A 14854-nucleotide genomic window follows, 5' to 3' on the forward strand; every position below is an offset into this window, starting at 1 on the left:
AGAACTGTCTATTTCACAGTTCATCCTACATAGTCCTGTTCCTAAATGGGCTATAATCAGAGAACAAATGTTCTCTAGAAAGGTGCTTACACAGCAAAATAGCTTGGAATGACTTCTGCAGTGAACCATGCCACATGCTGAGAGAGACTGCTTAAAGGTTAAGCCTTAACCCTTAACCCTCCAAGTCTCTTTTCTTTTTCTTTTTTTTTCTTTTTTTCAGCTTAAAATCACTCTTCCCAAGCTGCTTCTTCACCCATGGGAAGAAAGATTAGCTTAACATATAGTTTGAGCCTGGTAAAGGCTTTCAGACAACATGGGAATCCAGTACGCATGATATTCAGAAATTAATTTACACTTAATTACACTCATTTAATTTTTGCTGTCTCTGAAAATTCATTATGATCTTCAGGGGATTAAAAAAGAAGCTTCAACATTGCTCATAGTCAATGGATATACATAAATCCATTAACATTGTAAAAAAGAAACATCTTTTGTTAAAATGTCAGAAGAATATAAAGCTGCATCATCGGCTAGTCAAGTCTATCTAGGCCAATATCTTTTATAGCTGCAATCTCATGCAGCCGCTTCTGCAGGAAAGGCACTAACTGAACAGAACATTTCCCTCGTAATCTTTGTACACCACCATTTGTTCTCAGGTGGACATCCTTAAAATGAGTATGTAATTAGCATATGCAATCCCCACAGGAAGTGTAGCATTCATAAATTGCTCATGATATGGAGAGCCCTGGAACTGTCCCTATTCTTGCACAAACTGTATCACACTCACATGCAGACACCCCACAGAAAAGGCAGCCACCTCAACTCCAGCAGGGCAAATGGCAGGTATGTAGGCTAGCAAGCAACCAAGTAGCATGGGTGGCAAGTGGCCTAGACATGCTGTTTAGCGGAGGGGAAGCACATCATTAAATGTGACTGCAGAGATGTTTGACAGAGGCAGGAAGACACTTCACATACCAAGCCGCCATTATTGGCAACAGTTTCTAATCAAGCTTGGGTACTCATGAAACCAAATCTATGAAACTCTCCTAACACCAACAATTCCTTCAGGAAGAGCTTCAAAAGGAAATGTTGTGTGCATTTTTCCCATCTCGGTCAACACTTGCTTTTCCCACATTGCCCCCCCCCCCCACCGGAGATGTGTAAGCTAAAACTACATTGGGAGTGTGTGTATATCTCCATTCAGGGCTAGTCCTACCATTAAGCAGAGTGAGGGGATCACCTCAGGCAGCTGATTTTGAGTTCATGAAAGGACAGCAAAAGTCCTATTTCAGATGAGATTCAGAGGTAGAGAACAAGAAAGCATGAGGGAAATGTCAAGGGTCAAGCAGTAGAAACCGATTGTGTAGACTGAGAGAGTTGATGGAGCCTGTGATTCCCTTTTGTGAAATTTCTAAGACTATAAAAATTGACAGATAGATATGCAAGAGACCATAGTCCCAAGCAGCTGTACCAATCAGGCAATAAAACTATGAAAAGCCTCATTTTCAGTGGATTAAGACAGAAACCTACCATGATTTTAAAGTATAGTAATGTCTACAAGTTATTTTTACTATGTCTGCTTTTTTCTTCTTCTTCAAAAAAGGGAAGAACAAAATAACAATCAATTTCACACGTAGCTCCAGTTTGCAACATGAAACTAGTACATAAAGATATATTGCCCTCTGCTGGTTGGAATGAATTGTGATACATTGTTTATTTATTTTTACTGTTGGTTTCCTGCGACAGAAAGGGACTGAATAACAGTATCAAAATAAAAAAACACACACAACTTTTGTCCAGTTTTTTAAGGTAAACCATCTAGGTTCATTCTAGGTAACAAGAAAGAAGGCAGGAAGAGAAAATCATCCCATTATTTCCTTCCACTCCAAGCTGCCACAGTCATTATCAACCCTTGTTAGTGCCTAGTTTGATTAAAATCCACCGTTGTCACTGTCATGCCCAAAGTTGCTAACAAAATTACCACTGTACAGAACAGTTACAACAATGCAAAGTAAAAGCAGCTTAAGGATCCGCATAAGGAGCATGTTGATAGAAACCTGGGGTGCTAAATTTGGCCACTTTTTCTGCTACTGTCATGAAAAAGTCCTGCAGAGGCAGCAAGAGTCAGGCCCATGCAGTGGGGCAGCTGGTTAGATTTGCCCCACTCCTCAGAGGGCGAAGTCAGCCAGGAGGAGGGGGACACCAGGGGCCTGCCAGGCATTTGCTGGTCATGCCAAGAGCACCATGGGCCTCAAACAAGACTCCTGCCTTAGACAAGCTCTGCACGGGTCTGCCAACGGTGCTTTTAAAAAACCAAGAAACTGAGCATGGAATTTATCACTCCCATCTGCTGCCAATTGTGGTTTTTTGTAGCAGTAGCAGCAAGTGGTAAAAGCTGCACCAAAACGGAGAACTAGCTTCCTCTTTTTGGTGCTGTTAACTGGTACAGTGGTACCTTGGGTTACAAACGCTTCAGGTTACAAACTCCGCTCACCTGGAAGTAGTTGCTCCAGTTTTTCTTTTTTCTTTTTGTAAAATTCTAATAAATATCTTTAAAAAAAAAAAAAAGGAAGTAGTTGTTCCAGGTTGCGAACCTTGCCCCAGGATGAGAACGGAAATTGCACACCAGCGGCACAGCAGCAGCGGGAGACCCCATTAGATAAAGCGCACCTCAGGTTAAGAATGGTTTCGGGTTAAGAACGGACCTCCGGAACGAATTAAGTTCGTAACCCGAAGTACCACTGTAGTAGCAACAGCAATGTGAAATCACTGCCTTGCATTTTAGGATTCTGTAGTCTCAAAGTAAGTGTCCCAAATTGTTAGTGTTATACTTGGAGTGTTTATGGGCAGGCTCATATAGAGCTTGTTAGGGGCCCGGGTCAGGAGTCTTGTTAGAATACAGTTCTTGGCATGACGGCGTAAGTCCAGCAGGCCCTTTGTGGGGGGCCCGGCTGGTTTAGCTCTCCAAGGCCTGGGGCAAGGGTACCTGGCTGCCCCTTCTCTGCACAGGCCTGTTTACAGGGTCATCAGCATGGCAGCTGCTGCTTCCAGTATGCTCACCAGTAGCTCCTATGGCACCTGTAAACCGTGTCAACATGTATTTCCTCAAAAATCCACAATTCATGAGTGAGGGGCAGGCCCACACCTTTCGTGGGTCCTCTTCCCCTGCCTCTCTTTTAGATGTTTCAGTCATGTTATGTTATGCCATAATCCCATAGCAGTCTTTTTGTTATGCCATGCCCCAAACCACATATTTCTGGGTTATAGCCATTTTGTGAGTGGAACCCACAGAACTTACTCAAAATTTCAAATGTGTCCCTTCAGCCCACTGCTTTACATTACAACTTCAAATAATATATTGATGCAAATAAAAGATGGAGATAACCCTTCTATCAAAACTATATATACAGGACTCATCTATACAGCTGCAAATAAAATGTTTTAAAATGTGCTGTAAAGTGTGATATACAAATGTGACACTAGATAGAGACAGTGAGCTATGCCAAATTCAGTGTATTTTCAAAAAAAAATTATTTAAAAGCATTTGCACATAGATCCCACCACAGTCTGGTGAGCATATTTCCATGGTGAAACTTAAGGTCATATTATGTTTCAGACTGCAGAAAGCCTATCTAATAAGTGTATTGGATAAATTATGTGGCAAATTATATTTTGGTTATAAGCAAAGATGGTTCCTGTCCACAAATTCTTCTGATTTGCAGATTGATCTGGTCATTTCAAAAGTGTTACTAAATGCAAGAAATCTGACAGATTATAAACACACACATTTTTGTGTTATTAAAGTGCCAGTATCTCATTTTGTTTATTGCATGCTAGTTAATTTTAAATAATCTCAACAGCAGAGGAAGTATTGCACTTTCTCTGAAGTAGTCTGTTTTTTACAGAGTACTTCAGAGTATTTTACCACTTTGAACAACAGGTTCACATATTTCTACAAATTAACATGCAGATGAATTCTTTTCCGCTGCTTTTTTTAATTTTCAAACATTTTCCCCACAATCCAGTATTGAACTCCTGCAAGTTAATGCACTGTGTACTCAATACTACTTCTATAGCAATGACAACTACGAACAGGTGTAACTTAAGCACATTAAAAGCAAAACTTTTATAAAATTGAAACCAGCTATCTGCACGCAAGATCTGTCCTACATATCATGTAAATTAACTCCTATATTTCAGCTGGCTGCTATATTGTTTTTGTGTAATTTGTTTTTACTTAATGGCAAGAGTTTTGTTTCACAAAAGGTTTTCAGAGTGGAAGGAAACCAAAGGCTGAAGGGTATATTTTGCCTGTTGTGAAAGACATTTTGAGCAGCGGTTCTCAGCCAGGGGATCACTTCCATGCATTATTTGGAGAAAATTAGCTATAAAGACAAAGGACTGGAGCCAAACTGTATGAATCAAAACTAATTGAGCAAATATATTTGAAAACATGTTTTATGCAATGATGAAAACAGGAAGCAAAAATGCAAAGTTTTGAAAAGTTACACTGCATAGATTCTCCATGCCCTCTCAGTTTCAAATGGAAACTCTTCAGAGCAAGATTGCATGGTAGCAAATGCATGCAGCTAGTTGCCTAAGGAATGCATTTTATTACTGGACATGAATTTCACATGGCAGCCCAAACTTCTAGCTACTTATAGTCATGCTACATTACAACTAAACTGAATGTGAGAAAACTGGAGGATTTGTTTGCATTTCTGAATGAATTAAAAGCTCCATTCTACTCAAGCACAGAGGTTTTTTTCTATTCATGCCAAATGTGATAGGCAGCTTAGTTTTATTGATGTTGGGATAACCTTTGCCATGATTTTCAAACTGTGACATGTAAAACTTTATTTTATCATCACTGGTGATCCACACACTGATAATCTCAAGACTGGACTAACGTAATGTGTTCTTTGTGGGACTGCCCTTGAACTTCGTTCAGAATCTTGAGCTAGTTCAGAATGTAGTGGCAAGGTTTCTCTCTTGGGTGGCTTACTGCAAACATTTAACAGCACATCTAAAAACAGCTATACTGGCTGCCTGTACTTGCCTGCTTCTAGCTATTTGCATTGACTTACAAAACCATTTAACTTGAGGCCTGGATACCTGAGAGAACACCTTTTGCTGTACAGACCAAAAATATATTTAAAAAATTGGCTGAGGGAGGCTCTCTTAGCTGAGACCTGCTAAATATTTAGCAATATGCAGGAGAGCCTTCTCGGTGGTGGCACTTCAGGTTTTGAACACCCTTCCCTTGAGATATGGCTAGTGCCTACTCTTTTAAACTTTCAATGCCAGGCTTTCTGTGGACTTTAGCACCAATGGCTGTTAGCTGTAAATACCTTTATGTTCTTTTATGACAGCCAGATTTATTTTAATTTGTAACCCACTTTGGAATTGCATTTATTTTATTCATTTATATACTGCTTATATTGCAAAAAAAAATATGTAATGAATAACACATGAGATGTGTTTTAAGTAAGGAAAGAAAAAAACAAAATAAAAAAATTCCTTCCAGTAGCACCTTAGACTGAGACCAACTAAGTTTGTTATTGGTATGAGCTTTCGTGTGCATGCCCACTGTAAAGCCTAACTTGCAGTTTTGGTTAAAAAAAGGAAACACCTGTCTTTTTTGCATACTCCACTACAAGAAAGAGATAGATTCAGTAATCTGCATTTATCTTCTCTAATAGCCTAGGAAGGCAGCTCAAAATGCAGAAGACAGAGGCTCTGCTGAAGAAAGTACTGCTATTTCAAAGCACTTTTCAGAATCAATCCTTTCTTATTATTTTTAACAAAGGTGGGGGGACTTCACAGGACAAACATATGCAGTGAAATAAGTTCTTTTTGAACTTGGCACACCAGCAAGGTTTCAAAAGCTTTCTAACAAAGGACTGCAAATTGCTCTAAGGGGATTTGATAAGTTAAACACAAAGGAGTCGTGTATTTCCTATGCTCTTGAGCACCAGATTCATTTCCAACCAAGGCAACAGCAACATATATTAATTCTGCCAAGGGTGAAGATCTTGCAGCACTTAGTACTCAGGAGCGGACACCAGTTAATATGTTAATTTTCTTCCATGAAGATTTAAATACCAAGCTATGCATAGGCATTACTGTTTGTATATAACTTTTAGTCCTGACACAACATATTTTAATACCCACCAGAGACTTTGCTGAGTTGCAATTGTAAACATATGTCTGGCAGTTTCCAATTGGTGAAAAAAGGCATGAGTAAATATCTCAGAGGAGGGAGCTTTGGATATTGTTGCAACAAGAATTCACTGTGCAAGAGTAAACACACATTTAAAGGAGACAATTGAAATGCTGCTGTTTATATTGTCATTTGTAGCGATCTGCATGACAAAGTATAATAAAAGTAACAATAATGAACACTAGTTCTTTCAAAATTTTCAAAACAATTTACATATATTTTCTTGCTATAATACAGTTCTGCAAGGTAGTCTATAACTATATTTTTAATACATAAAGGAAACAATGAAATAACAGTACAGTGGTACCTCAGGTTACATACGCTTCAGGTTACAGACTCCGCTAACCCAGAAATATTACCTCGGGTTAAGAACTTTGCTTCAGGATGAGAACAGAAATCGTGCAGTGGCGGCATGGCAGCAGGAGGAGGCCCCATTAGCTAAAGTGGTGCTTCAGGTTATGAACAGTTTCAGGTTAAGAACGGACCTCCGGAACAAATTAAGTACTTAACCCGAGGTACCACTGTAATGGACACAGATTTGCTGAGCTACTCATAATATTACTGCTGGTTACATATGTCTGCCCACCCAAACCAATTGCATAGACAGCCCACATACAGCAGAAAGGGGGCCAAAGACTGGGAGAGGGTGCCCTACCTAAGACCTACAAGCTAGTTCACTGCAAGGGCCAGATTCGAAGTGGGGGTGGCCGGATTTGTAACTCATTCTTTTAGGGACTGTACCACACAACTTATCAGTAAAAGCAATGGTGCGTGCATATTTAACTCTAGTAAAATCCCAACATTTCAGTCTTTTAATATGAAAAAAATGTGTGCTTCTTTTGTAAACAAGTTTGTGGTGTTTCTTTGTTTTTTAAAAAAACTTAATTAGAGATCTGCCAACAAACAAAACCCCTTGCATGCACACATACTACATGCTATCGTTATAAGAGATTAGAGTGGTTCAAGAAGAAAAACACAGGAGAGGCAGAAAAGCATGATTTACATGCCACGAAGAGATTGCATTGAATATGCAATCATGTTTAGAGCTGAAAATTAATTCACATAAGAAGCTACTGAGGTTTCAAAGTTAGTACGTCTGGCATCAAAAGCAAACACTGTCTGGATAACACCAGTAATGGTACAATTGATATAGTAAAACATGGCGAGTTCTACGTTGTCAGTTCTTGATTATGTGTTATCTGCACTTTTGTCATTGGAACAATGAAAATACTACACTTCAGTTGCAATGTTATGCCCAAACAGACACAGAATTAAGAGCTTATGTATGGGTCCCCCTGTCCTATACACAAACCACCCCAATGTATGCTTATCCAACTTTAAAATAAAATTGAAACTCCAAGGAAGAATATTATTTTCCTTTCCAAGGTAATTTATTACATTGCTAAACTGATCCCGAAGCTATGATTTTTCTCACTTTCTCTCTTGATGTTTACATTACATCTCCTTTCTATAATCTAAACTCATCACTTCTTTTCCCAGGCTAGTAGACAAGACTAAACAACCAGTTGTCTCCTTTTTCAAATATATAGTAACTTTGTAACTTTCTTCTCTGCGTTTTTCCCCTCTTCCCAGCCTACATGATCCTTTGAGAGCTCTTCCAGTTCCTTTGCCAGATTGTCTAAAGTTCTAAACTTCTCCTGAATCACATGGTGCCGAAATGAATGCTTCTTTAAAGCACACACAGCCCGCCATGAAGAACTAAACAGGTATAAATTTCATGCATTTTTTCCTACTTTCACTGCATCAGATGTAATCAGCCTTCGGGTTGCTTCTGTTTAAGCCATGGTAACAGACCAGTTAATCATGATTAAATCAAATTATTTAAATGGGTCTACTCTAAGTATGATTTACTCAGAGGCAACACTTTAATTGGAGGTTACATGTTTTAACCATAATAAAATGTATGTCAGGGGGGGGGATTTAAATGGGTGCTTGTTATATGCCATAGATTCTACACATGTTAATTCACTAAGATCTGCAACATTTACAACACAGTTCTATACTCTGAAGCAAGTCATATTGAGTTCATTGAGGTTTATTCCCAAGTAAGTGGGGTTGGGACTGCAGTTTTAGACAATCAATTAGACAGGACAGTAATTCTGTAGCAGAGCATCTGTCTTGCATATAGAAGGTCCCAAGTTCAATCCTCAGCATCTTCAGGTACAGCTGGCAGAATCCCCTGCCTTGAACCTTGGAAAGCCACTGCCAGCCCGTGTAGACAATATTGAGCTAGATGGAACAACAGTCTCACCTGGCACAATGCAACTTCCTATGTTATCTAACTTAATGGGAAAATAATCTATTGAAAACCTTAATGAGTGTAAAAAGTACTCAAAACCAGAAAGCAGATTTAAATTTACTCTTAATGTGAGTACATACAAAATACATTGATAGCATTTTTCCACGCAAGACAGTTGCTGATGAAGCATGAGTAAAAATTATTTTAAAGCATTTCCCCCCTCCATGCCTATTTTTATGCGAATGCATGAATATTTAATCCAATAATGAATTAAAAGCTATATCAACTCTCTCTCTCTCTCTCTCTCTCTCTCTCTCTCTCTGTGTGTGTGTGTGTGTGTGTGTGTTACAGTCCTTTTCCAAGGTAAATGCCCATAGGATTGTGGTTTTAGGACCACACTATTCATGAGGCAGGACATATGTGATCAAATATCACAAGGCTTTTCTTCACTTTGAAGCACTTGTGAAAGGGGGTACTGGTAATTCAAGTCAAGGAACTGCGACTGGGGAAACAGGTTAACCCTTTCCCCCTGTGCTACTTCCTTATCAGAATCACCCCACAAGTTGTTAATAACCACCATCAGGAGAACAGACTTCATGCCTGTATTTACACCTTTCCCCACCTGCAGCCAGCTAACTAACTTTGAGAAGGAGGGTTTCTGTAACTCCCCCACATTACTTTAGCACACACCCCCTCACCTGGCCAGGGGCTTTGGAGCAAAGGAAAATATGTCAGAAGATCATGCCATGTATCTCCCATGCCAGGCATAAATTCTCCCCTAGGCCTTTTTTTTAGAGAGAGAGAAAGACACATTTAGGAACTATTGTTCTAGGAAATTCATATATTATCTAGGCAGAATAGTTTTGGCCCAGGAAAAGCTATCTTCAGAAAATGTATCCTGGCAACATCTAAGCCACTAGAGCAGGAAGACTTTACAATACTTAGTGATTTACTGTCAGTCAAAATTTACATGCATGCTGGCATCAAGTACTGGAGACACAGAGGAATAAAAAGAGGCAAGAATCATTACGAGCAAATTGCAGCTGACTTTGTTACCCCTCTCCTTGTCCTTTTTTTTTATAACTAATACTCTAGATTCCACAGTTTATGGGCACTGTTGCATGAAAAAGTATAATCTGATTTTCTCCTCCAGCGGTACTTGTTGTATCTTGGAACTACATTCAGACCCAAGACATTCTTTGGAAGCAGTGAACTGTTGCCTTGCTTCCAGAGATGGGATGTTTCCTAGTAGAGGAAAAACAAATCAAAGCAGGCAGAGTGGGGAAAACAATGGAGAAGAGCCATGCAAGTCATATCCATTAAAATTAGTTTTATTAACTTAAGGTTTTCCTACTGCAATGGTCAGTAGCGCATTAAATTCATATAAGCATAGGACCTAAGAAGTAGGAAAACTCAGATATCTAGTCCTTGACTATTCACAGACTATCAGCTAATCCGTGGCTATTCTGGTTTTAGCTTTTGTAGCCTAAACCCTAGTTAATCATAGTGGACAACAAATCATAGAACTGTGTGGATGGAAGGGGCCCCAAGGGTCATCTAGTTCAACCCCCTGAAATGCAGGAATCACAGCTAAAGAATCCCTGACCTATGCTTAAAAACCTCCACTGAAGGAGAGTCTACCACCTTCCATAGAATCCATTCTACTATCAGGAAGTTTTTCCTAATGTTTAGTCAGAATACTGCACAGAAACACACCCACACAAGTTGAAGGGGTCTGTTTTTACAAGTAAGGTTAAAGACAGGTCCATATTCTGAAAGCAGAAATGTAATACATGGCTGAACCTCAAAAATACTCCATGCTGACATCCATCCCCAACAGGGCTGCCAACCTGAATAAAATATGGGGGGGGGGGCGGCAGGTAAGCCCCACCCAGCATAATAAATCACACACACCATTTGAATGGCAATATCCATCAACTTGGGTGGGCAGGCCCCTCAAATATTTTATTGGGGGGTGAGGGACCTCAGCCCCTAGGAGTTGGGTCCTATGCTCCCCAAGACTGCTTGTTCCATTGGCAGAATGCTCTTAATGTAGCATTAATAAAAGAAGATGCCTCTAGTCTAAGTGTTATATGTCACTTTTATTGTTCAAATGAGGCCTGCTGCTGGAGGGAAGGTGGGTCATTATTCAAGGGAAGGAAACTGAGTTATGTTTATGAAAGGAAAGGGTTGACATTACTAAGCGCAAGGCGGGGGGAGAACAGAGAATATAAGAAACTGGTATTCTGAACCTTTTCCCAGCATGTGGCTACAGCGATTAGTAAAACTTTGCCTACCAACCATGGATGTGTACTGCACATGATATAACTAGCTGCAAATTTCCATATGTTTACAACCACTGACTATGTGTACAGAATGCAGCAACTCAAATAGGAAAATGGAGTAGTATTGTTTTAAAAAGAAACCCACCCCAAATGTTCCCATTATGCAGAATCCCTGCCAAGAGGGGAAAGTTGCCAGTCCTACTACAAAACCCTGGCAAACCATTCCTTAAGACAATTCTGGCACATTTGTTCACATTCATCACTGAACTATATAACTTCATAGTATCAGGAGAATTCTGGCAAAACACCTAATGCCCTTTTATCAATGGTGGAAACCTAGCCTGTACCAACAGACAGCAAAGTTTAAAAAGCTACTTAGATACAGCAACCCCTAATGGTCTGAGCCTACACCCACAAACCCATTCAGAAAAGTCTTACTGATTGCCTACACAACTACAGTAAATACATTTAGTAAACGCAAGATTTTGGGCTCCTCTCCAAATTTTGGCACATGTCTCACATGACACATCTTAAGTCCAAAGCTTGCCTCACACCTTCTGAGTGAATACCTCAAGTAACCAGGGGTTGTTATGCTGTTCTGTAGTAAACTGTTCTGCAACCTTCTGACAAATGGCAAGATATACATGGCTTACTAAGGGCCCCTTCTTCTTAGTGCACATTCATGATTATTGACCTTTGAATTGCACATTCATTATTATTTGTGTTCATGATGCTGCTGGGGTGGTGAGGGTAGGTGTACTCAGTGGCTGTGTGTTTTAAAAAATATATACTTTCTGCAGTGATCTAGGGAGGCAAAAAGTGAGTGTCTGCACTGAGCTGAAGGATGGGCCAAGCTGAGCAAGCAAGCCATACATACATACATCTTCTACATACAACTTAGTAACATTGTGAAACTGTAGAGTTACCTAACCTGGGCATGGGGCAACTGGGACAATTTGCTCCAGGCCTGCTACTAATGATTACTGAATGCCACCTAAGATTTTCAGGCGAGGTGCCACCAGAGAGAGATTTTCTGTGGTAGTTATCATAAGAAAACGTATAGGAGTGGTGTGAGGCCAGACCTTAAGAGAGGAAGTCTTCTTGAGTGAGTAGTGGTGAAGGCCAGCAGCAGGCCACAACATGGAGACCTGTGACACAGAGCCCCATGAAGCCAAAGGAAGTTCTGCCAGATGCGGGTTGGAATCTGGAAGGGGCAGTACAACCTTATCCCTATTTCCTTATCCCCATGTAATAATAATAATAATAATAATAATAATAATAATAATAATAATAATAATAATAATAATAATAATTTATTTATTTATTTATTTATTTATTTATTTATTTATTTCATATGCTGCCCTTCATCACAAGCTCTTAGGGCAGTTCTCAGAACATAAGAAAAAATGAAGCACATCTATCCATCTGCAAGAATCTGTAGTCCTTGCATGTAACAACATTTGCCTGTGACCACCAACATTGTGCACATATGCATGAGTCTTTGCAGAAGGGAAACAGGAGGGCTGCCAACATCACACCTACTCCAGGCCCCATAACCCTCTGGGTGGCCTTACAATGTTGACCACAGGGGTAAGGGGAACTAAAGGTATGCCTTGCCCTGGGCACTATTTATCCTAGGGCCAGACCAAGACATTTTGACACCTGAGGTGAACCACAAAATGGCATTGCTGTCATAGTTCCTGGCACCACCAGTGAAGAAATGCACCAAGAACAAAGCTGGAAAATCAAATCAACCCTACCCAACAGATGAACTGGCAATCAAAGGCCAGTGTTCCACTTTGAATCATGCCAGGCAGGTGCATAGCCCAGTAGACCCCAGAGCGCAGCCCTTGACATTTCCTCCCTAGGGGTGGGAAGAGACCAGCAGCACCTTCTAGTCATCAGAGGCCCTGCAGAGGCAGTATTGGAGGAGCTGCAAGGGGACAGCAGATCTGGCCTCCAAAGAGCATGCCGCAGCCCTGAATGACACATTGGAGGCCAGATCTGCTGCCTCTGTGGATCCTGCCACCTGAGGCAGTGAAGACCTTGCCTAGTGGGTGTGTCGGTTCTGCTAGCAGTAGCAAACCTGCATACTGTTTACACATGGAAAAACTTTGGGGTGGTCACCCTGCTTATTTCCAATCAGTGCACATCCAGTAAGTTCCTGCAAGAATCCTTTAAACTTTTAAAGTGCCCTGCTTAGTTTTCCTCCGTTTTTTGTTGTAAAGCAATGATGTGGTGGAATCGGGGAAGCCTTGCAGAACCAACTAAAGTGTAAGAAAGCCACTGTTACTGTGCCAGGGACTATGTTGCTGAATATAGCAAAATATAGCACTCTGAGCTAGTAAACAAGTAAACCCCAAGGAAACAAAACAAGCAGAAGGCAGGGCTGTGGTAGCACGAGCAGCTGTAGAGCGGGGCAGGAAGACTCGCTGGTTATTGTTTTGCCAGGAGAGCTTCTTGGGTCTCCGAAGCGGAGCGAGCTGCTCCTGCCCAAACACGCTCTTTTTCTTCAACTTCTACAGCTTCGAGGGACGTGACTGACCCCCGTCCTCCATTTCACGGCGGGTCGCCCTAAATGCAACCTCGACGAGCGCCTTCTTTCGAGTCTTTTAACCTTGCAGCCCACAGACAACCAGTTACAAAAATACACAAAAAACCACCTCCCCACCCTCACGCCTCTCCCCTGCCCCGGTCGTGGGGGGGGGGGAGGCGGGGGGGGGGTCGCTGCAGCCGACTCTGACCCGGGATAGTCCCGCTTCGAGCGAGGCGCCAGGCAGCAACGCCGCTGCTCCGAGGGCGGGAAGTTGCCCAGCCGCTGCCAACTCCCGTCGAAGTTTCCCCGCAGCCCCAACTTCGCGCGTCTCTCCGCCACGAGGGCTCCTCCTTCCTCCCCTCGGGACTAACTCACCCATGTCGCCTCTCTCGGCTCCACGCGGGTCCCCCTGCAGCGCAGCAGCAGCAGCAGCAGCAGCTCCCTCAGCGACCCTCCGGCGCTCTCCCCGAGAGGAGCCACCGCCTCGCCAGCTGCCCCCACCCCCCGTCCCTCGCCCCAGCGGCGTCAGCGGAGCGGAGGCGGGTCCCCAAGCCCCCACGCCCACCTGCCTCGTCCCGCGGCCGCCGGGAGGGTCGCCAAGGCGGAGCCCCCGCCTCAGTTTGGGGAACTGCCGACCAACTTCTCTCGGTTGGAGAGCAGCGGGACAGCGGACGCGCTGCTGAGGCGCTTCTTCGTCTTCGTCGCCCGGGCGAGAGTAGCCAGCGCAGCCAGGCTGCTTTCTGGGTCCCCACACAGCCGAGGGTCGAGCTGTACAAGGAGGAAGGCTGGGGGGGGGGAGCATGAGGAGCGCTGCCCCTTTTATTTGGAAGGGAAAGCATGGACAGCGGCTGCTGCTGCTAGTAAGGAGACGCGGTGGAACAGCGGGAGCAAACTTTCCTTGCTTCCCATGCTCGCCAGCAGAACCTGGAAAAAGAAGTAGAGAGAGGAGGACTCTCCAACCAGAAAGCCCCCTGGGAAAAAGCGCTGAGACATCCTGCGTTGGACTACAACTCCCAGCAGCCGCAGATGGGGCCGATGATGGGGGAGGGTTGGAGATGCAGTTCAACACATCTGGAGGGCACCAGTTTGGGGGAGGCTGTTCTAAGCTTGGGGGTCTGTAATCAAGCAAGAAAAGGGGGGTGACTGCTGCTCCTAGCTCTTCTCTCTTGCTGACTGTCTCTAGGCACCGAGGGGGCAAGGACTGTACCCAAGTTGCAACCACCTCTGCGTGCTTCCTTGCTTGCTTGCTTTCTCTCTCTCTGTGAGAGGTACTGTATATAAGGTTGATGCTAGACCTAGAAGGTCACCTCACCACCTGCATTCAGCCTAGTGAACCACACCTGCCCTGCCTTCCAGAGGCAATATGTGAGGGAGAGAAGGCAGTGGGTTCATTGGACCCAATCCCCATTCCCATGCTACCTACAAGGAGGGTGCAGGTAAACAAATGAGTGCTTTAATCGGCAGCTCCTTCCGTGACTAGCCCACTGCACACCGTGTCATCAAGGCAGAAGGGGCTCCTCACAATACTGTATCTCTCCAGCCAGCTCCAT

General features: G+C 42.7%; 1 protein-coding gene across 1 annotated transcript in view; it reads right to left on the reverse strand.

Annotated features, from left to right (window-relative positions):
• The window catches only part of GPM6A (glycoprotein M6A), a 182183-nt gene extending 168364 nt beyond the window's left edge, over positions 1–13819 (reverse strand). Inside the window, exon 1 of the mRNA XM_028744981.2 lies at positions 13680–13819. Coding sequence (XP_028600814.1) covers positions 13680–13683 — 4 coding nt within the window. The 5' untranslated portion in view covers positions 13684–13819. The remainder of the gene's footprint in view (positions 1–13679) is intronic.
• Between the last annotated feature and the right edge of the window lie 1035 nt (positions 13820–14854).

The sequence above is a fragment of the Podarcis muralis genome, chromosome 9 (assembly GCF_964188315.1).
Source record: "Podarcis muralis chromosome 9, rPodMur119.hap1.1, whole genome shotgun sequence".
NCBI classification, from domain to species: domain Eukaryota; kingdom Metazoa; phylum Chordata; class Lepidosauria; order Squamata; family Lacertidae; genus Podarcis; species Podarcis muralis.